Source organism: Brachypodium distachyon, chromosome 4, assembly GCF_000005505.3.
Source record: "Brachypodium distachyon strain Bd21 chromosome 4, Brachypodium_distachyon_v3.0, whole genome shotgun sequence".
Lineage (NCBI taxonomy): Eukaryota > Viridiplantae > Streptophyta > Magnoliopsida > Poales > Poaceae > Brachypodium > Brachypodium distachyon.
This window is the reverse complement of record NC_016134.3, coordinates 7,629,319-7,656,751: the sequence shown is the minus strand read 5'-3', so window position 1 is coordinate 7,656,751 and position 27,433 is coordinate 7,629,319. Positions and strand designations below refer to the sequence as shown.

The 27,433-nt window shown below is 41.1% G+C and overlaps 1 protein-coding gene across 3 annotated transcripts; it reads left to right on the top strand.

Annotated features, from left to right (window-relative positions):
- Nucleotides 1-4,595: 4,595 nt before the first annotated feature.
- Nucleotides 4,596-26,415, top strand: LOC100845329 (structural maintenance of chromosomes protein 6A). Of its 3 annotated transcripts, XM_010239017.2 has the most exons (29): nt 4,596-4,790; nt 4,886-4,991; nt 5,529-5,662; nt 6,439-6,494; nt 7,920-8,006; nt 8,710-9,030; nt 9,592-9,711; nt 11,276-11,410; nt 13,001-13,077; nt 13,166-13,241; nt 14,575-14,649; nt 14,792-14,896; nt 16,160-16,326; nt 16,405-16,507; nt 16,834-16,946; nt 17,189-17,239; nt 19,247-19,451; nt 19,530-19,658; nt 19,775-19,889; nt 22,229-22,314; nt 22,927-23,022; nt 23,646-23,782; nt 23,869-23,971; nt 24,515-24,594; nt 24,687-24,765; nt 24,904-24,961; nt 25,747-25,844; nt 25,962-26,056; nt 26,134-26,415. In XM_010239017.2, exons 1-29 carry the CDS (start codon nt 4,685-4,687, stop codon nt 26,189-26,191), a joined length of 3,171 nt encoding a protein of 1,056 aa, XP_010237319.1. In that variant the 5' UTR covers nt 4,596-4,684; the 3' UTR covers nt 26,192-26,415. The 3 variants fall into 3 exon arrangements, with proteins under 3 accessions (XP_010237319.1, XP_003576935.1, XP_014758782.1); XM_003576887.3 differs by lacking the exon at nt 17,189-17,239 and having other exon boundaries at nt 4,597-4,790; XM_014903296.2 differs by lacking the exons at nt 4,596-4,790; nt 4,886-4,991; nt 6,439-6,494 and having other exon boundaries at nt 5,526-5,662.
- The last annotated feature ends 1,018 nt before the right edge of the window (nt 26,416-27,433 follow it).

Sequence of the window (27,433 nt, the reverse complement as noted above, 5' to 3'; positions counted from 1 at the left end):
CAGTTAAATAGGTGCCCTGATGTAGCATTGTAATTATAGGTGAGAGATTGTTCGGTTGTTGCACGCGCTCGTACTTGTCTCACTAACTGGAGTCATTGTATCGATCGATCTAATTATGGACGATGTGTCGATGGAGGCTGCGTGCTGACCATGGTTATTAAATTAGTCAGGTTTTGTTGTAAGGGTTATAACATTGTGCATGATTAGATACAATGTGAATTTTTTTATGGCGTCTTGGTTTGACACTCTGTATGTTGACACGTTTTGCTATATTCGTAGTCAAATCTTAAAACGTTTGACAGTCCACAAAAATTATAAGCGGTACATTTTGAAAAGAAAAGAGTATACGGCAAGCCAAAAAATTTAGGCATGGGCTTAAGTATAACGTGATCAACCACCTACGGTCATTTTTACAAATATACCATATACAAAGAGCAGTTGCCATTGCCGAAATATGCAATAAACATCGTTGTTTTTGGCATGCACAGTCAATTTGCCCCAGTTTCAGTCATGTAGGTCAGAGTTAACAGGCCAAACATGGCCTCTCTGTCTTACCTATCCACTTAAGTTGACAAATAGGTCAACCCCAAAAAGAATCGGATGATGCAACAATATGGCACAGTGCACATACTAACAGAGGGCAGACTTCTTCATTTAATCACGGGCTAACGGGTCAGGTTGGGTTGGGGCCGACGTGGCGTACAACAGGTGGGCCCACATGTAAGAAATCAAGCAAAACCGCCAAACGACTCGTTTTCGGGATGACTGAGACAACTTGACTCAAAATATGTGGTTCTGTGAACGGTTTTCCGTTAATTGTGGTTCAACGACACGACTGCCACAAAAACTGTGGTTTTGTGAAATTTATTTTTTATTGATTTTTTACATGCGCCAATATGGTTATCGTAGCAGCTAACCATCTTAAACGACAAAAAGAACTGGTTTTTATATGACTCGATTGCCTTACCAGTCAGCTAGTATCATTCAGAACATAAATAAAAGATAAATCTCCACCACGAAAGCACATTTGAAGCTGCAATCTAGACAAACAGACGTAGAGACAACAAATAAAAACAGCAGCTGAGTTGAATCGAAGGACAACAATGAAAAAACAGTGGTTCAATGCAGACATACTGTCTCTCCCACATACTAAATCACATTGTACAATCAGATGTACAGAAATTTGCTTGCTAAAAATCAAAACAGTAATCCGTTATCAGTTGGAAACATAATGCAGATTTAGAGATTCAAATATCATTTTGCAATCTTTCCATTTGCAAGTAAATTTTAGGTGATCTCTGTCTAGACTTGATCTCGGCAATGCCCATGTTAATGGACTTGTGTTTTGTGAGAGCAACGAGTGTGTACTGTTGATCTTGTCGGCTGACAAGGAGATGCAAAGATTTAACCCGGTTTTGGGGCAATCATGGAGGTAATAGCTCTACTCCTATTTGTCGGCGATGGTATTGATGAAAGATTATAGAGTTGCCAAAGAGGATATGGTACGCATATGGGATCTCGCGAGTGCGTACCAATTTGCTTGTCCTTCCCGGTTCCCCCCTCCTAGTCCTTTATACATAAGGCTAGGTCTCGGGCGTGGAATCCGGGTTGGTTACAACTGAAAGGTAACCCTAAATTATATTTCTTATCTTGAGCCGCGATTCCAAATGCTTGGGCTTCCTGGATCATACTAGGCCTTCGAGTGGGCTTTCCTCTTGGACCAGTATGTTCAAGTTGATCGCCTTGAATATCCCTAGGACATGGGTTTCTTTGCAATGCTGGGCAAGTTTGTCCTGATACTTCAACTCATAGCAATACATCGTGTACCAGGACAAACTTGCCCAGTACTGCAGGTTTATTTCAAAAATTTACAGGTTTTTTTTGCAAACCAGCCGACGCCAATTAATTAGGAACGATGGGAGTACTTAAAAACATTTCATGTACCATAATGTACCTAAAAGTGGGGAGAGAGAAAAAGAGAGAGAACACCAAAGTTGTGTGGTGGTCAAAGTGCTAGTCCCCTCTAGTTTAAAATAGAATAAATTAACTAAGAAAAAGGAAAGAAAATGCCAAACATGTGGTTAGAATGATGGGTGCAAATGCCACCGGTGGCACCATTTCCGCTTTTGAGATCTAGAGAAGCTCATAAGAAATTCGACTGGAGAAAGGGAAGGAATACGTATACGCGGAGCAGCAGGGATACATTCTTCGCCCTAGCAGGAGACGTGGTGATTTTGATTGGCTGATTGTTGCGTCTCATCCGAGTTTGATCGGTTGATCCATTCTTTCGCTCAAGAAGCCCGACCTTGTAGAAAGCCAAAGACCACTCCGAAGCGCCTATGTTTTGATATTGATCCCTTTTCCTACTACGTCATTTGCTTACTGTTATTTTCCTAAAAACATTTGCTTACTGTTATTTTCCTAAAAACATTTACTTACCGTTGGCTCTTTTAGATGGCGATGATGCACTTGAACAGGAACATGAGTCTCCTTTGCTAGATGCGAAGTCATTACCAAAATTGTTGGTTCTTTGTGACTTTGCGTGTATAGATCATTCACACACGGTTCGTCAAGTATGATACTACATCCGATTCAAATTAATTGTTGTATTTTTCTCTAAACACGTATGTATGTACACACTCACTAAAAGGACAATACATTTGGATCCGGGGTACCTAACTTGGTTGATATTTTTTCGGTCCCTTTTACATTTTCCCAAACTACAAAGCAAATTGTTTTTCCTTGCAATTGTAAATTGATACCCAAACTGTCGCACCACTGTCACCTGGGGTGCCAGCTAGCCTGGCCGCGCGGGCCAGGACAATATATATATAATCCCCGAACCAGGAGGTGGGGCCAAGATAGCCGTGCTACCGTCTGTGTACAAGTGGCCGGTGGCGCAGGCCTTGGCTTCGTTCCTAGGGCCAAGGGATAAGATCGCACAGTGTGCGGGTCAAGGCACACGCCTCAAGGTCAAGAAGGGGCCAAACTACGTACAGGCACCAAGACTATGTAAACCCCGCTCCCAAGCTGCCTCTGTTGGCCCAGTGGAGGGAAGCAGGCGAGCCCCAGTTCCACCCCACCATGGGAGAGAGAAACTGCGAAGGGTGCGAGGCCAATAAAGCAAGCAAGGCGGACCCTTGGGCTCATCGTTCCTCCATGAGCGGCGGTAGCACGGCCTCCCGCGCATTCCAGGTATCGGAGGGCAGGAAAACTCCCAGACGACGTCTTCCCGAGGGTGCCCTGGCCGCACCGATACCCTGCCAGGTATGTGATCCTAGGAGATTCCCGGGGGTGTTTATGTGTGAGGACAACATGTGGCAAAGAAGGCAAATTTAATTTACTGCCCCTGTCCGCTGCAGATGGGACAAGACCGGGCACGGGCCGATCGGTAAAGGCTGACCCGACGGCTCGCCCCGTCCCATTAGCACATGCGGACGACTGGCGCATGGAGAGCACCCCTCCATGTTGATCTCGACACCGCATCACCTCGCATGACGTGTGGATGGGCGGCGTGTCGCCCATGCAACTCAGGCCTGTGGTATCTCCTTGCACTATAAAAGGAGAACCGTGGCTAACATAGAGGGGGGTGGGGATGCGGAATGTTGGCATTGAGAACACTAGTAAGAGCAGTGCCAGCAGTAGTGAATACTCACCCCCCGGGAGTTAGTAAGTGCCGACATGAACTATAAACCCAGAGCAGACGAAGTGTATTACGCCTTCGTGCAGCCAGAACCTGGGTAAAACATTCATGTTTGGTTCTTTATTGTGCGAGCCTTAGGAGCGGATTGTCGGAGCAGTTCTCGTGCCGCCGCCGAACCAAAAATGGGGTGCTCGGCATCCTGGGTGTCAGAGTTCAAGAATCGACACACACGCTAGCCAATATAAAATTGCTATAAAACAAATACAAGCTTATGAATTTTGCCGAAAATTTGGCACCAAGAGCTACAATCCAAACATTCCATATTAATTGCCGCGGATTCTGCTAAACGAGGGACTATGACTTACTAATAATTTGGTCATGTCAAAATGAGGTTTAACCCAAGAATATCCCCTTCCATTCCACGTTGATCCTAATCCACGCGTGGATTTTTTAAAAGATAAAAACCCAATCCAAAATACGCTGGATTTGTTTTTTAGAGAAAAAAAAACCTTGAATTGGTTTTTTAGGAAACACAGTACAAACGTAGCCGCTCACAAACATGCACTCTCACCATTATGAACACACGCAAAATCTATCCCTATGAACACTTTCGAGAGAACAACGTCAGCCGAAATCTTGAGACTGATGCGTATGTGACTCTCACTGAAAGAACAACGCCGTTAAACCCTAAAATAAATTCAGAAAATGCCAGCACACACACGTCAAAGTCTGGGGCTTGCATGACTTGAAGCTGGCTGGGTTGGGCCTTTGCACGCTTGGATCGGTAATTAGCTCGTGGTTTCTTTCCACGGCCTGATCCACGGCTGCCGAACAAGGCCTTATTGCTATTGGGTCGATCTCATCCGTGGGCCCTGAGCCCGTGACCGGAGCGTAACTGCGCGCTCACCGCGCGGCAACATCCCGCCCATTTGTCGCTTTTGGCGGGCTCCCTCTCGCTTGACCGCCCACCAAAACCCCCGAAAAATCCCCAAACCTAGCCACTCGTCTTCCGAACGGCCGGCGACGAGGGAGGGAGCGGCGATGGCGGGGACGATCTCCCGCATCCGGCTGGAGAACTTCATGTGCCACTCCAGCCTCCACATCGAGCTCGGCGACCACGTCAACTTCATCACCGGCCAGAACGGCAGTACGCCTACGCTCAAACCCTAGCGCTCTCTCTCTCTCCCTCTCTCTCTCTCTCTCTCTCTCATCTCGACGCTCCTTTATTTCGTGTTGGCGCAGGCGGGAAAAGCGCGATCCTAACAGCGCTGTGCATCGCCTTCGGTTGCCGCGCCAAGAGCACGCAGCGTGCCGCTACCCTCAAGGATTTCATCAAAACTGGCTGCAGGTTCCGTCCGCCTTCCTTACCCGTTCCCACATTTTTATTTTATCTATATTTTGTGAACCACTTGTTAGCAGCTGGGTGATCGTCTAAAAATAGTTTTTGTCGCGAGGGTAACTCTTTTTGTACTGAACATTGATATTCCATGAAGACCCGTGCTAAAGCATTGCCCACTTGCCCAGCCGCAGCAAAGACCGGTACTGCTCGGTTAATTGCTCCCCTTCTCCCTTCCCATCTCATGATGAAGTCTCCTGATGTAGGCATCCATCTTGGTGCCGTAACTTTTATGACTCTTGATTGTCCTGGGGGAGGCGAGGGGGGCCTTCAGATTGGCATGATGGTTGCTGTGTTTCTGTAGATGGATTTGTAGGGTGTGTGTTTTTGCACAATATCTAGGAATATTAAGGTTGCGCAATCTACAGTACAGAGAATGTTTTACTTTACAGTGTGGTTAATGGTCTTACATTTATCCTCCCACTTTCCTATCTCTCCTTTTCTGCGATTGGTTGTGATCTGGCCTATTTTGTTCAATTTAAATTTCAGTTATGCAGCAATTGTTGTTGATATCAATAACCAAGGGGAAGATGCGTTTAAGCCTGAAGTGTATGGAAACTTAATTATATTGGAGCGCAGGATTACCGACTCAAGTAGTTCTACGATTTTAAAGGATCAGCATGGTATGATCCATCCTCCTCCCCTTTTGTTGGTTGTGTCCATCTATTATAAGCATCTTTATGTGTAAAGCTGTATACATTTTATTTCTAGCTGTCAAATTTAGCACTTTAGATTTCAGTTCTCACTTTGCATTTCTGTCACCTAAGAATTCTCATTCCTAAGTTGTATTTTTCTGTTCTGATCTGTCTCATTTCTGAATTTAATATTGTTGCAATTCTTATTTCACTAGTCACTCTTGTCTGCTTGTTGCATATCTATATTCTTCTCTGTAGTGGCTATCACAAATTCTATTACGAAGCTATGCATCTTTTCCATCCTTCATCGTCTGAACTTTCCCTGTTGGCTAAACACCCAAATGCTCTTGCTGCTTGACTTCTTGCTGTATATGTTCTGTAACTGCATAAAGTCTTCCTTTTCACCTTATATTGTTCTCAGAAGTATTAGGTGTTGCATCCATTTCCATACAATTGTAATTGCTACTTAGGCACCGCTAGCACTTTTTTTGTGTGGGAAGCACTTAATTTCAATTGGGCACACCCTACCACAAAAGATTTCTGCATGGTCCACATTGCATGTGCCTATGATTGCTGTTGGATCCGAGTTCTTACTGAAATAAAAAGTTACAATAAATCCTGAATTCGTTAAATGGTTGTTTGCTGTGAATTTACCAACATAATTAACAGAACAGCTATTTTTATATTTTTATTTACTTATTGCACAATATTTGTTCCATGGCATATTCTTTGCCAATTGTAAATGTCAACCTGTCCTGGAACAGGGAGGAAGGTGGCACATCGCAAAGATGATCTCACTGAGATAATCGAACATTTTAACGTAAGATTGGCATTTTTTTATTTACTTATTGCACAATTTTTTCTAGTAGATTTTAATTTTTTTTCAAGCAGACTTTTATTTTTTCTCGATCGGACTTTTAATTTTTGGACCGACTTTTAGTTTTTTTGGATTTTTAATTATTATTTATATCGGATTTTTGGGTGACCCTTCAAATTTTTCTAAGCAAACTTTCGACTTTGTGAGAGAATCATTTAAATTTTTCCCAAAGAAGTTTTAAAACTTCTTAAAGACACTTCGAAACTTCAGTGCAAAATTTCCAACAAAAATTTGGATGAGCTTTTAAAATTTTGGGCAAAAGATGCAGCAGCAAGCAACCGGCCAATTAGTTTAGCAATAGCCATGGAGTATTGTAGAAGGGTCGCTTTTCAACATGCTGGCCTGTCGCTTTCACCATGCATGCTGGCCCTGTCGCTTTCAATATGCATGCTGGCCCTGTCGCTTTCAATATGCATGCGGCAAGGAGAGCAACTGTCGCTTTCAAAGCAACGGGAAAGAAGGAAGCATCGACGCAGCGTGCGGTTGGATGCCGCGGATGAGCGCGGAAGAGTTGTTTTGATGTCAAGCAGGCTAGGTTGGGACCTTCACTCATCTACCATGGTGCCTTGGGCACACGCTAGCTTGGGATTTTACACTTGTTGCCCTCATAAAGTTTGATTAGTGAACCCACAAGCAGTATAGCAGATCACCAAGGCAAGGATACTTGGTGATTGTTGTTCTAGGTCCGCCCCTGCCGGCAAGAGACCGCTGGCAGTACCTCCGTTTGCATCAACACGGCTTCTCTAGCGCAGCCGTGAAGGATCTTAATCACCTTCTTGCGATCTTGCTCATCCCAATGATCATCAACTGGTGAAGTGGTATGGCCAATATTACGTATTTCACAAAGATGAGGTGCCCGGTCTTTGTCAAATGCGTGCTTTTGAAGATGGCAACCGCTACCAATAGTTGTAGGTCTAGGTACTTGACAGGTAGTCACTTGAAAGCCCAGGTAGGAGCCGATCTCTAGCACCCTGGCTTGGAGTGAAGCAGCTGCCTGCTACGTATAAGAGCTTGCTGGATTTGGAAACGAGCGTTGGTATGTACAGAATTTATTTAATCGTCAGGCAAGCGTTTGTTGAACAGAGCTTACCGAATTGTCAGGCAATCCTTCGTTAACCAAGATTTCATACGCACAAGTGAGCAATCAATTAAAGTAGCACCTCACTACTTTTCCTTACATCAAGGGCTCTCATTTTCGCTAATCATACATGTAAGTCGGATTCTACTAGGGTTTAACTGCCATGCTTCAGCATTCATGAGGTGGATCTCGAACTGTTTTTGTTTTTGTACCTTTCTGCTGAAGTACCTTATTTGAATGTAATGTAATGCATTATGTTTTTTCATCTTCATACATATGCAAATTTTCAGATCGATGTTGAAAATCCTTGTGTGATTATGAGTCAAGACAAAAGTAGAGAATTCCTGCACTCTGGAAATGACAAGGACAAGTTTAAGGTAATCAGTTCTTTTAGTTTTCTGCCAATAATATCGTTTTCATATAATTTTATTTTATGCATTGGAACAATTGGTGGACGTGAATTGAAGTTTTATTTCTCCATGGTACTTTGGTCATTGCTAGATGTATTCAGTTGTCTTGGGAGGCATGACTCCTGTTAGTCAGTTGTATAATGCTGTTGATTGCATGTTTATTTTTTCTCTCGATGTGTTTCAAATCTCAATATATTCACTGTCAAGCCAGATATCTTTTGGTAGCTTACTACTTCCTCCGTCCGCAAATAAGTGTACATCTAGGTTTGTCCTAAGTCAAAGATATTAAATTTTGACCAACTTTTTTGAATAACGCATCAACATTTATGACACTAAATTAGTGTCATTTAGTGTCATTAGATCCCTTTTGAAATGTAGTTTCATAATATACCGTTTTGATGTCATATATGTTCATACTCTTTTCAACAATGTTGGTCAAATTTAGAAAAGTTTGACTTGCGACAAATCTAGAACTACACTTATTTGTGGACAGAGGAAGTATTTCATATGATCTTGAACTCTAGTGCTATGTAATGCAGTTCTTCTGTTGAATTGAGCTCACAATTCAGCACTATGCCCTTGCTCGCTACATCTCTTCTTCTGAGAGAACTCTGAGCACTGTTCTTGTTGTTTTACTGTTCATACGTTTTGTTTTGTACTCTTGTTGCAGTTTTTTTTCAAGGCTACTCTTCTTCAACAAGTAAATGAGTTGCTTGAGACGATTAAAGATCAGCTAAACAATGCAGACTCCATTGTTGAAGAGTTGGAAAAGTCAATTAAGCCGGTGATGAGAGAACTTGATGAACTACGACAGAAGATAAAGAATATGGAGCATATAGAAGAGATATCACATGATATTGATAATTTGAAGAAAAAATTGGCCTGGTCCTGGGTGTATGACGTCGACAAGCAAATTGGGGAACAAACTGTGAAGCTGCAGAAACTCAAAGAGCGGATTCCTGCATGCCAAGAAAGAATCGATCGAAATACAGTAAGTTGTGACCTCTTTATTGGGAACTGCATTGTCGACTGTGTCCTTGGAGTAACCAGCATACCTACAATCTAATTCAGATTTTACAAAGAAACAGATGTTGATCAATGTTTTTCCAGATTTGTTTGAAAGCGTCTTATAAAGTGCTGTTTTCCTCCATGCTGTGTCAACTTGTGCCTTGTCTAAGACAGTGGTAATCTTAATAGCGAATAGATTTTTTGGATATGCACACTCCATGAGTCCATGGTCATGTATGGAAATTGAAGTTCCTAGATCTGGAAAAATGTTTTGCTTATCTATGCTGAAGCTTCTGCAAGCTCAATTATGGGGCATCCATCAATTGCATATTTGAATATCATTAGTGTTTGACATTGGAGTGATTTACAGCAATAGTGTGCAAAAATACATGTGCTAAACAAGGAGCATGAAATATCGGGAGCAATCTTTTTTAGCCTGTATAGTTATATCTTAAACATACATGTGCTAAACAATCTTTTTTATGGATATCAGGTCTTAAATGTTGATGAATCATTTATCGAATTATATTTCCTTATATTTTAGGTTCTTCTGGATGAACTAAAGAAAGAACTAATTGAGAAGGAAGAAAATGTCAGATCTTTGGCAAAGAAGACTCGTGAAGTACACATGATGAGGAAAAATATGGATGATAGCATTACTGAGGTATGTGAGTAGTTGATATAGCATACACTATGTCAGGAAAAGTAGTTATATTTGTACCAGTAGAATAGAGGAATATCTGTTGCCACTGTGCATGGTATATTCATATATGATATATGCAGACAAGTTATCACCACCAAGTTAGTGATCCCTCTGGTTTTCACATCTTTGTGCCTCCTGTGTTTATTAGGACTATAAGTTATCATCTCAAGTTTCCGCGCTGGTTTCTCAATCTTGTTTGAAAATAAAGGGCACACATGTAAATTTAGTGGCATTTTCCCTCTTACATTTTTAGTAAAACACCGACATGGATATCATGGTCCTTCCTGACATTTTCTTGGTTTATGGCCAACTTAATCCCTATGCTTGACCAAAAGAAGCCCTATATTTTTCACATTTTTTTGATCGGATATATATTTTTCACCTGGAGGAATTATTAATTCATTTCAGGAATGTTTTTTTTGTAGCATGGTATCTTTGGCCTTTGGGGGCATAAGTATGCGACCAGGACATGCGTTTTGTTCAGAATACAGTTCTAATTTCCATGGTTCCTTTCCAGTGCCAGTTTCATCTGTGTTTTTTATTTCGAGGATATTGCAAACTGAAACTCACCTATTTGTAGTTTCCCAAGATAACATTGTACTGGCTGTACTTCTAATATTTGCATTTCGCAACTGAAATTCTTCATCTGGTGTGAATTAGAATTAGCACCTGTCCTTTTGTGTCATGTCGGATCAGGGATACAAACAGTGGGGCCACAAGGACCCTGCATGCCAGCCCAGTCGGTCCTAGAGGCAGGAGATGATATTTCTATCTGAAATTAGGACGTCACATGTAAAGTTGCTTTCCATTAGAAATAAGATTCGATTTGTTATTGTAGATTGAGTCTGTTAAATTGGATTGTTTCAGTACTGATATAAGAGGCCACAAAGAATTATGAAAAGGCAAGCAAGGAGTATAGTAATTCTTCCTGCCTTGCTGGAGCAATCTTCCTTCTGTTACCTAGTTCAATATTATCCTGCAATATAGGATGTGCTCACAGAAGCCATGCCCTGACACTTGAGTTTTGAATATTTGCCACTTAGCTTCCATCCAAGCAATCAACCTACGGTTGCCATGTACCATGAAATTCTCCACTTGCTGTCAAACATGCTAATATCATCATCCACACCTTTGATAATTTTATCATACTGTGACATAGCTCTAAGCCCCAAGACCGATGGAATTCTCGAGCTCTCAGCGATCTGCCTGTCGCTTTCACGCCTCTTTAAAAAATGCCCTCACTTTTCTCTCTAATTACGTTTCATGCCACCACGCCATCACCTGGAATATATTTTGAAATCAACGAGTAAATAGAAGTGGGTCTGGTTCAATTTTTCTCTTTGGTTTTCATGCTGCTTCTATTCGAACATTGGTAGTTTCGTCAATTTTAAGCACATTACCTGATCTTTCTTAAACAGTTAAAACTGAACATGAACTAAATTTATCCTTTGCCTATTGTTTGGGGTGGACATTATTGTACAATGACATTATTATTCCAATTGTTCATGCTCCCTTTTGTTTGCAGGTCGTGAAACAGAAGGTAGAATTAGAGGCAGAGCATGATCGTCACACAGATATGCTGGGGAAGATGAACAAACGCCTGAGACAATTGCAGGCACAACTTCGTGATTTCCAACTGCAGCATATGCAACATACCCAGGTGAGTTTTTCTTTGAAATCCCTTCAAAAAAAGCTTACCTCACAAACAATCTGTAGTAGACAAAAGATATGCTAGGTTCTGCACTGGGTATAGCTTTGCTGCCTGCTTTCATCGATGAAGCTAAAATACCTAATGCACAACAATTAACAGCAGCCTGCATAACGGCCTAATGCTTCGCTATCACAGGCCACTAGCCACAAGCCCAGAACACTGCACTAAAAATGCACAGTGCAGCGAAGGATAGAGCAGCTGAGTAGTTAGCTGGAGTCTGAATCTGCAGCAGGGAGGATGGAGCAACCGAGCCAGAGCAGCAGTGAGGAGAGGGGATCTGGTGACGGTTGAGGAGGAATCTAGCTAGGGGATTGAGATTGGGGAAAGAGAGTTGGGGATCAGCAGAGACTTTGAATCTGTGGTACTGAGGTGGCGGTGACATTTCAAGATTCCTCTATTGTTGAGTGTTGAAAGCCAGCTCAGTTCCATTCTATCATCTTCTTAGTCTTTCACATGACGCGCTGCTTAACAAAATTCACAGCACAGCCAGCTATGCTGACATCCTGAGACCGCTCTCTTCAACGCTGTGCTCCTCGTATTTGCTGCGAGCTAACTATTTGCTGCGTTTCGCCACCTTCTGACTAAGCAGCTCTGTTGAGATCCTAGCCGTTTTTCTACTGGCAAAGTTGGAAAGGCTTTTATTTCTCACTCTACCTTTTGGAAGTTGACCTTTTGTTGAAGAATATGCAGTACAATATTTCATTTGTGATGTAAAATGATCGCAGGGTTTGACTTGGATGTGGGCATTGTAAGGTTATCGACTGTAGACTACGATGCGTTAACTTTTTGGGGAGAGAAATACTGATTCGTTACCCTTGCCGGATCAATAATGTACACGGGCATGCTATTTCTTTTGTAGGACTTGACTTGAACCCTAAGAAAAATCATAATGTGTTGTTCTTTAAGTGGTTCTGGATGCATAATGTGAAAATCACACATGTTAACTTGTCGTAGGAGATTATATCTGACTGTGTCAAGCATCATCCCTAGGGTGGCAGGTAGCTGATGGCAGAATGTTGTTTTTGTTCCTTTTATTGTTCTGCCTGCCAACAGTTATTTGCCTAGTTTTAAATTTATTTAATTGAATGGACCTAATCAGCTCTCCCAATAGCTCGAACTGTTGGGTGTTAGGGAAATGTGGGCAATATATTTCAACAACCCCACCCCCCTCATGTCTAGGCTCCACCAGATATTAGACATGGGATCGACGTAGGCTGGCCGGGGTCTTGAACTTGAGACCTCTTGTCTCTGTCTTTCTGATACCATATTGAATTGAATGCACCTAACCAGTTCACCCAAAAGCTCGAGCTGTTAGGGACAGGTAGGCAATATATTTCAACAAAAATGACTTTTGGCAGAAACCTATAAAGTTAAGTGGGTTTATCCCATAAAAAATGATGTAATGGGTGAGTACTGATACCAGTTGTTCCAAAAGATATTCACTATGTCGTCGAATGCCTTTTTGATTCTTTTGTATTTCCTTAGCTTTATTCTTCCGATTTTGCTTTCTGTCTGATTCATTTCTTTATCAATCTGAAGGTTGAAGCATCTCAAATTGAGGAAGATATCCAGAACATACAGAGCGAAATTGATTATGCTCATTCAAATATTACAAGGTCATTATGTATTCCTGCTTACCTATGCTTTAAGTAACAACTAATTTGTTTTGTTTGGTTGTTTGATGCTGCTGTGTGTGCCATTCAGGTTAAAAGAGGATGAGAAAGAATTTTCCGAAGAATTATCAGGCATTCTGAAATCTATCAGCGAGATTACAAAAGAGGTATATTTAACTCAATGCCGCTCTTAGTAAAGGTGATGGATTTTCTGGAGTAGGCTCCCGTTCCAGTTCTATTATTGTTCTCTAATGTGCTTCAAGAAATTCTGCTTTCCTGCGTGAATGACCTTAACACTGGAAATACAATAATGATTATATTATTACTCCCTCCACTTGAATCACAAATAAGGCTCATTTTGGAAATGGGCAAGGTCCCCAAAATATTTGCTAAAAAGGGTCCCTAAACCATAATTTTTATTTCCAGTTTCTATCATACTTCCTCCGTCCCATATTAAGTGTCAAAATATTACATGTATCTAGACGCGTCTTAGTGTGTAGATACATGCATTTTAGACAAATTTGAGACACTTAACATGGGACGGAGGGAGTAGTATTTTTAAAACCTCAAAAAATTGTGATATTGCTGAAATATTTAATCAGAGTTCAGAGGAACCTATTGCCATTTTCATATTGTCTAAATATTCATCAAGACATTGTTTTTATCAATTTTGGAAATAGTTTTTCTGCAGTAACTTTAGGACACTTATTATTGATGGAGTGTTTCCATATCTATTGTTTACTGTAATTAAATTACCTTCTGTATTTCATAGTTACTTAATGGCATCCATTCCCTATTGATTTATGAACATGAAAATATGTAATGTATTCTAGATAATGTTTTCTAAGAAAACATATAACTTTGTCTACTGCTACTCATATGTTTTACTTATATCTGACACGTAAAAAAGATTTCCAGAATTTGACAACGTATGCTAATGATAGGCTCGCGTGTGCATTTTCCAGGTGCAAGTGAAGACTGATCTGATTAATTTATCATTTCTCCTTTTACTGAATTTTAACAACTGCTGATATAGCTTGACTTCTTTAGTATTTTGGGCAGAGGACTGAAAGTTCGAGAGCAAGCGGCATAATTATCTTATTCCTTTTTCCCGAACACGAACCAAAATGTGTCATTTTGTATTAGAAGAACACCGAGAGGACACCAAACATACATGACCAAAACCAAGAACAAAATTAATGCAAAAGCTGTGCTAAGCTAACCAAAACATGGAAAAGATAAGATTAACACTGAGAAATTGAAAATATATCTCGGCTAAAGTAGTAAAGTTCAACCGATTAACTGTTCAAATATTTAGATTTACATGGTTTCTTTGGTTCAGTATTAGGTTACATTTGAAGACATGGTCCTTTAATGTTGTCTTAAAAGCATCAGTTACAATTATACGTCTTCCACATTTTCTTGTGTAGTGGCCATCTATTGTCTGTATTAAAATATGTGTCTTCTTGCACCATTTATACCATTACATTTTGTTCGCAGATAACTGAAAATGATAAAAAGATTCAAGACCTAAAATATGAAACTGATGATCTCCTACAACGCCAAAGTAATAAGGTATATGCTCCTTCTTGCAGTAATCACTAACTAGCAAATACCCATGTGTGTGATTATAACTCTGCTTTTCAGGATGTAATTGATTTTAGTAGCAACTGCTTGCTAGCATCTTTATTTATATGCAATTGATGCTTTGTCTTAGGTAACTGCATTTGGGGGACAAAGAGTTCTGAACCTCCTGGAGTCAATAGAGCGAAACAATAGAAGATTCAAAAGCCCACCTATTGGTCCAATAGGAGCTCATCTGGTATGAAGGGATAATTATTTTCATTCTTGTCTTTTGGTTAATCTTGAGTCTTGAATGTTGATTACTGTAGTATCATGTGAAGTACTTGATGCAATTGAGATATTAGCACTTCTTCTGATCTTCTCTATTTGATAATGTTGTTCATCAACTAATGTAGCTTATGTTTATTTTGTGTAACTTTGCTTTGTTGGCAACTCCCATGTTTATGGTATGCCCTGGTTATAAAAGCAGTATGGCGAGTTGTGGCAACCAATTGCCTTCTTAACTTTATAAGACAAGATCTTATAAGATTAGGAGTTATCTTTAGGAAGTTTAGCTTAAGGAAATGGCATTGTTAGGCCTAATTTCTAAACATAGTAAGAGCCCAGATAAGGTAAGGTCGAGAGTTTGAGTCTTGATCAGACTTCTGGATCTAGTAAATCGTCCTATATAATAGGACTATCGACTATCGCGTGTCCTCTAAAATTATGCAAGAAAAATACAAGAATAGATCTTCTACCTTGCCTGTCAGGGCGAGAGCCCTTTCCCTACCTCTCTCCAAAACCCTAGATCATAAGATAAGCTTCATAGACAGACACATTGTAATTTAGTATCACATCAAATTAAGTAACAAGCACACAGCCAGTATAAAATTAAATCACAGAATACAAGCTAACCTAGTAAAATAGCTCGCATTGAGAACTGAACATGATTAAAAAAGAAGTGGCTAACTCACAACTCACAGCCACTAGCACACAGCAGAGGGCAGAGCAGGGCGGGAATAAGAAGAGAGTAGGGGAGAAAAAGGGAGAAGAGCAGGGGAGAGGTAGGCTTATCTTGTCGTCCACGAGTTGAGGATTCTCCTGATGAGCAATATTCTCATGGTGTCTCATCTTCTTCAGATGACAATTCATTGGCGTAACATTATTCATATTTATTTTCATTCAATTAAATAGCATGCATGCAAATAGATTTGCTGTCTTATGTTAACTCTCTAGAAATATAATTTTTTAGCTTTATATGATCTTATCTACTCATTTGAGATACCACTTATTAAGTTATTGTAGTCATAGTCCAAGTTTGGGTATTGCACTTCCGATATAATACAAACTAATGGCACAAAATATACCTGGTTCTTTCTTACAGTATTGTCTTGTCTAATATGTACTCCCTCCGATCCTACTAAATTCTTGTCGTGGTTTTAGTTCAAATTTGAATTTAGGATTGGAGTAAATTGCAGCTGCATTACTCTGTCCAACCTTAATAATGCTTTTTGTGATGTAGCAACTTGCTAGCGACTTCTGGTCTTTTGCTGTTGATTGTGCATTTGGGAACCTTCTGGATGCTTTCATTGTCTCGTGTCATAAGGATTTACAAACGTTACGAGAATGTGCAAAGCAAGTGAATTACAATCACCTTCGAATTATTGTATATGATTTCACTAGGCCACGGTAAGATTAAAGGCCTTCCATTTCACTTATTTTCTTTCTTTGATCTTTGATGAATTATAATTCTATGAACTTTTGTAGATTAAACATTCCTGATGATTCACTTCCTGCAACAAAGCACCCGACTGTACTATCTGTTATTCAGTCAGAAAACCATACTGTACTAAATGTATTGGTGGATCAGGTAAGGCGTTATGTTTCAGAGAACTACTCTGTTGGTTAAAAAAAAGGTTGTACAACTAACTTTGCAAACACAAGAAGGCTCAAAATTTGAGTAATATTTCAACCATTTGATATCTTTAATAAACGGGTAGATGATGCAAAAAATTTCACAACTGCACTGTTTTCCCTCAATGTATAATTATTTTAAGGACTAATCCAAATATTTTGAAACCGTTGTTAATTATGAGATGTCAATATGCATCACACTGTTCTTTCTTTTTTCTTCAGATATTTCAATTTTAAATATTATCATTGTAGGAGTTCTTTGCTAAAGTTCCTTCGTTTCAGGGTAGCGCTGAAAGACAAGTCCTGGTTCAAGATTACGAAGTAGGAAAATCTGTTGCATTTGATCATAGGATACGAAACATTAAGGATGTCTATACTTCTGATGGGTACAGAATGTAAGTTCCGGTGGTGTTGATCATTTTAAGTTTGGTCATATTCTCGTTATTCTAGCCATTTACATAGTTATCATGAAGCAGTTTAGATGTGATTTACCATACCAAGTCCTTCCAAGAAGTAATCATAGAATCCTACAGTCCTTTCTATCACCACGTGCCCGCACATCTCTGTGTAATTGCATTCCCATATAATCATTTAGTTTTGATTATTTACCATCTTTCAATTTTGTGCAATTGACTAGCGGCTGGACATCTGTTTTCCGGAGTTATCCAGTGGCAAGTGGCAACCTAAGGTAGGTGAGAATGGTTTGATGGCACACGGGATTGCTTGGAGGCCCAACTAGACTATAGTTACATGTTTTGCAGTATACTGGGTTCGTGATTCAAATCCGTGATTTGCGACAGATAAGAGTTCGATTTGGGGTATATACATGTCTGGTTTGTGAATTTGAGATCGGGTACACGAACAGAGAGTATGGTTCGCAAGTCGATAAATTATAGTCTAGTAATAAGTAATCATAGAAAGCAAATTGCCCACAGAAGATTGTAGCTTAACAACACAACAATGAAAAAAAGAGGTTGGGAGGCTGGGCCATCCCAAGTGCTCAACCCAACAAACTAGCAACATCTCTACATCCTGGTTATGACCTCATCGTGGTCTGTCTTCGTTCTTCCTTTTTGCTGTGTCCCCCTTCAAACTCCTATATCCTCAGCCCACTCCTCCCACCATGCTACCACTGGTCCTCCTTTGCACTCCCTTTGGTGCTGCACCGTGCTCCTCAACAATGTCACCTACGGATAACTCCAACTGCGAGGTCAACCGAGCTGGTGCTAGCACAACCGCAGCCCCTGCCTTCCCCCATAGCCGTGCCTCGGCCATGATAGTGTCTATCAGGGCATCAGGCATTCAGGCTAGTGACGTCAGGCTGCACATTGTTGTATGTGGCAGCATTTGTGTGAGCATGATCAGGAATGAGGTTCAGTTCTGTTTGATGAATCAATAGTAAATTGACTGCAATCTGGAGTTGTTTCGAAGCCTGATATCAATTGCTCTATCAGGATTGGGGCCCGATGCCTCTTCTAGCTAATCCGGTAACTACGAAATAAACATCCTCTATTGAGCACCTGATCAGGGAACAGTGACGGGAATAATTTGCAGCAGTCTGTGTGCAGCCCCAAGGTCCACCCTCTTCCAAAAGGAAATGCAGTCCGACACCACATTCAGTCTGTCTAAATCCTCCTTGACCTGGGAGAGGAACACCACTGCGCTGTTGGCATATGACATGACCAAATTGGCTGAAATGTCAGCGATTGCTATATCAATGACATGAAGCAACAAGGGGGCCCTCTCTCCTTTGGTGTGTAAACCGGTGTCCAAAGAAAGCAACCCAGAACATCAGTGGCCCGGGATTGGGGACAGCTATCCAGGTTTGTGTATCCACGTTTGAACAGTGATCCCGGTAACTATGTGCAAGGACCCAGTAAGACACAGGCAGAGGTGTGAAGATTATAGCTTCAGTTATCCAGCGGCCAGCGACGAGTTGCTTTTCCAACGGCCTAGATCAACTTGACACTATTTACCGTAATTGTGTTGTCATGTGTGTTTTAACTGTTCCTGCAATTTGGCCGTTGTGTTTACTTTGAACTTGGTATAAACTTGCTGCAGTTGATTGCCCAGCGGTATATAAGCTGTTGCTGTGGTAATGAGAAAGACAAGAGAGAAATCATAGTCTTAGTTAGCGTAACTAGGCTTCTTCTCTGTTCTTCACAGCTATTGCTGCTCTTATCTCCGAGATCCAGATTGAACTTGAGCGAAATCAACCAAAATCGTCACGGTTCTTACTGTTAGAGGCGGGGGTTGGTATTGATGTAAAGCTTGTAAGCTGGTCGCCCCCCCCCCCCACCCCCCCCCCCCCCCCACACACACACCCCCACCCGCCCCTGCCCTTTCATCGTTTGCACTAAACTGAGCACCTAAATGGCCTTTTTTGTTGACCACTTGTCATCGTCCATGGCAAGTCGAGTCGCTTCCTCCAATTGTTTCAGCTAGATAATCAGATCATTTAATTGACCCCTTGGTATAATTACAAAAGGTGAGGATTTTCAGTTTTGCGGAAGTAAAGTCTTGGAAAACAAGCATGAAATAAGCTAATTTTGCCTGAAACATAGTTCACCGTTGTTTTAAATTATCATGTATTTTTCTAAATAACTTGTTTGAGAGAAGAAACGAGCATGCAGGTATCATCTTGTTGCTGCACGCTCATTCTTTGATGATTCTGTTGCCATTGGATTTCTTTCAGGTTCTCTAGAGGTTCTGTTCAGACCATTCTTCCTCCAAACAAAAGGCCGAGAGCTGGTCGTTGGTGCAGTTCACCGGGCGAAAGAATAGCTGAACTGAAGAACGAAGTTGCTGATTTTCAGAGAATAAACTCGGAAAAGAGGGGTCAGAAAAGGAAACTAGATCATGATCGATGCAACCTTGAACAGAAAATAACAAGTTTAAAGGTTAAATTCTTACTGACGTGTACTTTATTCAATTATATTCTTTCATAGAGTAAAAGACTGCAACTTGATGTTGTTTAGAGGAAACGGGAACCCGAGGAGCGGCGTTTGGCGAATAAAAGACTGCAACTTGATGATGCCAAGAAAGCTTCTGCAGAAAATAATAGTCATACTGCTGTGGATACCAGTGAACTAGAGGAGGAATTAAAGGTTGATCTTATTTTTTCTCTTGAGGAATCATTTATCTCATTTCAGTGCACTCTTACACGTATTTTCATTATCTAAGCAAGAACCTTATCCATTTTACCATGCAACTTATTGTGCAGCATGTGAAGAACGACATTCAGCAGAAAGAACTATTACTGCAGAAGGCTAATGTAAGGTTAACAGCAATTTTACGAGAGGTGGATGATAGAAAAGCGGCGTACAAGACCTTTATGGGTATGAAGATTCCACCATATCACTATTGATGATCTTGCCATCTCTTGCTGACATCTATGTTGTTCAGCTATTCAGAATTTGAGTTATTCCATTTTTTATCTGAGATAGCCAACCATGCTTGCCGCATTAGCATTTACTGCAGAATTATGCTTATTTTCATATTGGACTTGCGCATATTTACTGCTGATGCAAGCTGGTTATAATAGTGACAAGGGATTGCTGCACTAGCTGCAGTATAACACCCAATACATGAGAAGCAATAAGTCAGTGTGAAAGGATTTGATATAGATTACCGCTAATGTTCGTATATTTAAGTTTCTAGGCATATCTGTTCTCTTATGAAGATAATAAGCTCGTACACAGTACACTTTTTTTTTTCTGGTGCTTTTCTTACTCTTGAAGGAATTGGAAAATTTATGATGTCTTTCTCTTCACAGAACATACATACAATTTTGGCCCTTTCCAGTTTTCAGTTGGAACTTGTTTTCTCAGATCTGCTTTGTATGCCAAATATACTTTTCTCGAACACGCAGCCCCATTTCCATTATGAACAAAGCACAAAATTTACCAATATATATAATATGAGCGTAACAACTGCCAACAGCAAGGGAAGAAAAGAAAAACACGATCATGACTGCCCTCTTTGACCAATTGCAGAGCACTAGCTAACTAAGACCTAGAAGAACACTGGAAACAGAAGATCAAATGCCTGAAGCACCACGAGTCCTTGTTGGCAGCCAAACCAAAGCTCAAGGGAGTGCGACCTGGAGACAGCTGTAGGAACAACACAATAAACAATACCTGGGAAGCAGATCATCAGTCAGTTCGGGATCAGAGAAGGTGAGGAGACGCTGCCAAACCTCAGGTCATGATTGGCAAAGTAGCGTAGGAAGTAGACCATGCCCTTTTCGGCAAGTAGAAGGGAGAACCTGGCCGTTACCGGGGAAGAGATGTTGTCTAGGATGCACGGATGGCAAACATTGCGCCCCAAAAACCAACACCCTGCGCTTGCACGGAGGACCAACCTCAATGTCGAGCTGTTATGTAGCCTCGTGTAATGCTGCCACACCGGAGGACTCCAAAGGCTACCAAGATGGTGCCTCCAAGGAGGGAACGGTGCCATGATGCAAAGCTGCCTAACCCGCCAAGCTAGGACAACGCCTCCATGGAGGAAATGGTGGCCGCATCTGTCACCCTTGACCCTCGAAGACCACCGACACCTATATGTTTGGTGACCCCATACTTCACAGGGTCACAGGTAATACTGATAGCACCCGTACCATCTTAATTTGTTATGTCCGATCTTGGTCCTCTTTGCTACTTCCTTGGAATTGAGGTTTGCTCTACCTCCGATGGCTTATGTATCTACCAACAAAAGTAAATCCAGGATCTTCTTGCTCGTGCTGCTCTTACTGATGAGTGTACTATTGAGACTCCAATGGACCTCAGTGTCCACCTTTGAGCTTCTGATGGCGAGCCTCGTTCTAATCCGACTTGTTATTGTCATCTTGTTGGGAGTCCTGTACAATTTACGGTTGTACAAGGGGTTTCCGCATATTTACACAACAGGAAATACAAGTTGCATATTTCCTCACAAAAACGATCGAAACAAGCACTCTTGATAGAGAATGTGAGTGACGGCGCCCAACAAGACCTGACTGTGTTGGTGACCGCCAGATGAGACGCAGGTCGGTGGCTGCCGGCCTTTCTTCTGTCAATCCTTTGGCAGCAGCAAGGAATTTGGTGTCGACTGGGTCCAACGACCGTCTAGACACGGCTGTGTCTGTGACCGATGAGGAATCTGGCGGCGGCTGGTCGAGGTAATCGTTCAGAAATCGATTGTTTTCGGCTGTACCAGCGCCAAACTGATGCAACGAAAAAAGACTTTGGGGGGCAGTGGGGAATCGATTAGAATGAGAATCTATGATGTGGTGGGAATTGATCACGGGATAAACGGAAAGCACGAGTTGTGCGTGCGGAACCTAGAAACCCTAGGCTCTGATACCATGAGGAAATATGCAACTCAATCTATTGCAAAGGCTCTTTTCCAAAATATGTACAGGTACAAGGAGATAAACTAAGAATCCTAGGACAATAAGACTCTCTCTAACAGAAACAAATCAATGGCATAACCATGTTGCATGGAAATAGGAAAAAATGTTGTTCAATAAAATCTCTGTTTTATGTTTCTTTGGTTTCATATTCGTGTCCTTCATTTTACTTTTGGAGAGTATGGTCTTTATTGGTTGAAACTGGAAATTACTGTTTTGCTGCCTGTGGCTGCCTCCTTAGCTATGGTTACTATTCTTTGCGGACTCCAACAATATTGTCTTTTACAGATTCTGTGAATGATGAGGCGGGGCCTTTTAACAACGCAAGTAGTGAATTAGATCTTGCGAAGGAGAAACTAGAAGCAGCTCAGCAGGTGCGCTTCTCTGTATCTTAAAGTCATAAGTGCTATACAGTTTGCTGTATGTTTGTGTTTTTTTGGCCTTTGATGCTTTCAGTATAGATGTATAGGTGAGATTGTACTGTAAAGACTATTCTTTATTGGCCATTCCATGAATACATTAATGAATCTTCCCTTTTCCTTCCTAACATTGTATTTGAAATGATCCCTTTTTGCTCCAAGTCAAAGCTGTTATCCATTTTGTCCTCTACATGTTGCGTGGCTCCTACTGTTTATTTGCCTCCCGACCTTTGTACCTTTATTACTTTTTCTGAATGCAAGAATAATTATTATATTTTAGGAGTGGATAACTGTAACATTTTCCTCGCAAAAAAAAAACTGTAACATTGTTGTTTCTTTAGAATATAACTGTAGCCCTCACCTATAACACTTTAAAGAATTCTGTTAAAAACATGTCCTCTTTGGACAGATACTGTCAGCAGCTTGGTTGACCAAGAGATGACTATTCCCATTTGGAAGAAATTAGAAATTTTTGATTGCTCAATTGTCAGCAGCTTGTTAGTTTGCCTGTGAATTTGCTTCACACTTATTATACTGAAAGTATGTGGTATGTGTGAACTTTACCAGGAGAAGACCCACTATGAAGGTGTGATGAGAAATAAAGTTTTACCTGATATTAAAATGGCCGAAGAAGAATATGCAGAGCTTCAGCAGCTTCGGCAGGTTTTTGTTCTGTTTCTGGCAATAATGACATATTATCATTTGTTTGACCTCCAATTGTTTCTGTATGGAACTTACTAAAAGAAAGTGTGTTCTTTTATAGCACCTGAAAATTGAAACGCCAAAAGAATAACAAAAGCTCATAAGAGAACAAGTTTTTATTTAACAAGCAATTAAGACCAGATATGTTATGGGACTGTCTGATAGAATTAACAGAATGAGTATCGGTTTTGCTAATTGACGGGGTGAAATACAGAGCAAGATTTAAGGGTGGGGGTCAAACTAATAATTTGTGGCTATTGGAAAGGACAGATGTTGGTTCCGGATGGTCTAGAACCACCAAACTTGTACTTCGTAGTTTATATATTATTAGTATGAATAGTGGCTGAGCTTTAAAGCAGCAGCATTTGCGTATTGCAAATAGAGTAACGTGGATGTACCGTTGAACTGGTACATCCAGCATATGTACCAGTGGTTAGCAGGTTTTGGCAGTTACTTTGACCTAAAATTTGAAGATGTTGTTGGTGTTCTGTTATTTCTATCAAGCATTTCTACTAACACCTGGATATATCAGCTCTCTTGTGTTACCTGATTCACACATGCAGTAATGACCTTATATTCTGTAGGATTACTTCAAGAAGGCTTCGATTATATGCCCTGAGAGTGATTTGGAAGTTCTGAGCCATGTGGCAGGATCCACCCCTGAACAATTAAGTGCTAAGATAAATAGATTGAAACTGAGATTCGATCAAGAAAGCAGAAGGTTTGGAAGCAACAATTTGGTTGTAGTTACAGAGAAGAGTTGATGAGTATGAGTTTTGATCCTTCTTTCATACTAACACTGAGCAGATATTCTGAGTCCATTGATGATCTGAGGGAATTGCATGACCAGAAGGAGCACAAGATCTTTAGAAAGCAACAGCTGTATGCAGGTTTTAGGCTGAAATTGAATGTAAGTTCATTATGTCATGTTTACCTACACATGATGGCTTCTTCGCATTTTTCCAGCTGTGCTTTAATTGGAAGAAATAGTTGTTTGAATTAGCATTTGGTAACTACTGTTAAATCTTGGTCGTGGAAATACACACAAAAAATTAGAAAATTGAGGTAAGGCCTCACAGCCGTGCATATACTGGCTCCTGTTTTTTTTTTTTACGAAAGGCTCCTGTTCATAAAAGCTGTTGTTTTATAAAATTGATGCGGTCTCCAGAACACTATTTGGATGACTAATTTCTATTGTAATATATTTGTAAGCCCATTAAAATTATGATATTCTGAAGTTACTTTCCGTAACAACTCTGCACATATGATATCTGAATACCCAATCTAATTATTAAAAATATATTGCTAGACAAAGTTTTGAACATTTCACTAGGCTTGTATCCAAAACGGCAGCTTTTTCTTAATTGGAGGGAGTATACTAGTACTGAAAGTTGGGTTTGACGTATCAACTCTATATTGGATCTGCCTATGAGCCAATTTTATTGCTCTGCAGTCGTGTCAAAAAGCATTGGACATGCGATGGAACAAGTTCCAGAGAAATGCTGGCCTTTTGAAGCGACAACTGACATGGCTGTAAGTACAAGTTTCTTGCTGGGGTGTTTACCATCAGATTTTCTCCAAGATTTTTCTGTTTCTTATCCATCAGTTGAATTGTTTCTTTTAAGGTTCAATGAGCACCTGGGAAAGAAAGGTATCAGTGGGTTCATCAACTTGGATTACAAGAGTAAAGTTCTTTCTATTGAGGTGTGTATCTTCAAAGGATTGCCCTTTTCAATGTGTGTGTGTGTGTGTGTCCGTGTGTCCGTGTCGTCACTAGCTGCCTGCTCATTCCTGTAGCAATTTGCCAATTTATGTACCGTTTGTTTATGGTGTTTGATATAGGTCACCATGCCTCAAGATGCATCCCGTGATACAGTCAGAGACACTAGAGGGCTCTCAGGTACCTGTAATTTCTCATAGTTGTAACTAGATGATGCCCCGCACGTTGCTGTGGAACCATGTTATAACAAATGCATAAATAGATGTTTAAAATTAACTAAAACAAGTGGAAAAATATTATTAAAGTATTGTTGTTTTACAGTTTGAAACATAAAACCTAAGAAGTGTGTCACAAAATGATGTAGTCCCTCCGTCTCAAATTAACTAACGTGGATTTGTATCTGACATGGATTTGTATAAAAATCTATACAAATCCATGCCAGTTAATTTGGGACGGAGGGCGTAAAAAAGAGAAACTTTTGCCCCAAAAAAGAAAACATGATTGAATTAATGGTGTGGCATGGTTTGAGTTGATAGATTAATGCAAAAATGTAAATGAATACATGCATGGCTTGAAAAAGATATGCATGACTTGATGAGGTGGCATGGTTTGCATGGCAATGCGATAGGCCGGTTGAGGTGGCATCCTTACATGTCGAGAGAAATATGTAGTGGTGGGCCTGATGAGGTGGCAATGCATACTTGCATGCCGAGAGAAATAGATAATGGAGGTGGACCTGATGAGCTGGCATATTTACATGTTCAGAGAAATGGGCCTGATGAGGTGGCATGATTGCATGCTGAGAGAAATAGGTAGTGGGAGCCTCCTACTATTTAGACATAAGAGATTGTAAGATTGTATTCTTCACATATCATTTATTGTTTAGAGTACTGCCAATTTTTTTGCTTAGTTTTTTGTGGCGATGTTTTAGACAAATATCATTTTTGACATGTTTCTTGATCCAGGAGGAGAGCGATCTTTTTCGACACTTTGCTTCACCTTAGCTCTTCATGGAATGACAGAAGCACCTTTTAGGGCCATGGATGAGTTTGATGTATTCATGGTGAGCAATGACATAGCCTTTGACTTCCTCGCAGAAAAAGGATATAGCCTTTGACAACCATTCTGTCCAGTTAATGACAAACCAAACCTTCTTATCGAGATCATCTAAATTGTGCAGGATGCGGTGAGCCGCAAAATAAGCCTGCACACCCTTGTAGATTTTGCTGCCGCACAAGGATCACAATGGATATTTATAACACCGCACGATATCAGGTTTGTAAATTGCATGTAGGTGCTCCCCTATTTCAGTTTCTTGCGTAGATACTTGTAACAATCCTATGTTTCATCAGCATGGTGCAGGCTGGAGATCGGATTAAGAAGCAGCAAATGGCTGCTCCTCGCGGTTGAGTGCTCACCTTTATCTCCTGCTTGTTTCGTGTTTAAGCTGAACATAGCTTATTTTGAAGTGTATACTGTCAGCTACAATATGTCAACAAGGCACCAGCATCTGTTTCTGTTATTATTTAGAAACGATGTATGTTTGTATGTTTGACTTGAAGTGAACTGATTGTGGTGGTGCGTCTTTTAGCTTGAGCAACTGTGTTCCATTCGTCCCATGTTAAGTGTTTCAACTTTGTCGCGTATCTAGGCAAGTTTAGATAAAATTACAACACTTAACATTGGACAGTGGGAGTACAAATTGCAGAAACCCGAACTCCTGGTATTTTCGTGGCCTCTCGCTGTGCCAGAGCTAGCTGCTTTTCTCCATGTCTATCCATTACGATGACCGGTACGTGTCTTGGCTAACAACTTCAAAGTATGCGGGCCCAGTCCGCTATCTCTCCTCCCCTTGATCTTAGTTGATGGCCAAACCTTTTCGTAACCATAACGTGATCTACACCTACGGTCCTAGCCATACACCTGTCCATTTTTATTTTCTTCTGATGCATCTCTCTCATCTCTCCTCTCTCGCAGTCCTCTCTCCTCTCTGCCGTGGGCCGATCCCGCAGCGCTGCTGCCCGCTATCCAAGCCGTCAGGCGTCCCCCTACCCGTCGTCGCACGCCTCGTCCCGCCGCCGCGCGGTGAGGCCGCCTTTGCGCCCGTCCCTGTGGCCCCGCGCCGACCCTGCTGCTCCGCGCCTACTGCGCCGCTGCCCCTGTTAAAACCGCCGCGTGCCCCCATCCCCGCCACCGTGCACCTCGTCCCGCCGTCCAAGCTGCCGCGCGTCCTCTCCCCGCCGTCACGCGCCTCGTCCCTAGGCCTGGCCTCAGCCGCCGTCGCTGCACGCTCCTAGCACCCGCTGCCTCCCACGGAACAGGGTCCTGTCACCGATTGGTTAGAGGTACTTTGATTTGTAGCTTCCGTGGCTAGATTTCTATTGATTTGTGGCTTGATTTCAGGTACTTTGATTTTCTATTGATTTGTACCTTCTGTTTTCTATTGATTTGCAGGTAGAATAGATCAAAGTTTCCTTTCCTGGACATATTGACTTTTTTTTTCTTCCTATCATGATCTTGTTTTGAGTCCGAAGGTGTATTTCTTCTTTTTCTGTGATGTACCACTAGGTTATGTTGTACCATTGGGTTAGCGTCAGTGTGATTGAGGAGGTACTTATCGTGTGTTGTAATTGTTTCTTCATGTTTTAGACA

Excerpts from the sequence above, each read along its gene's own strand:
- LOC100845329 (XM_010239017.2), top strand. The coding sequence starts at position 4,685 with ATGGCGGGGACGATCTCCCGCATCCGGCTGGAGAACTTCATGTGCCAC. Across the intron at positions 11,411-13,000 it reads AGCATATGCAACATACCCAG|GTTGAAGCATCTCAAATTGA; the intron begins GTGAGTTTTTCT and ends ATCAATCTGAAG. Across the intron at positions 23,023-23,645 it reads AGCTTCAGCAGCTTCGGCAG|GATTACTTCAAGAAGGCTTC; the intron begins GTTTTTGTTCTG and ends TATATTCTGTAG.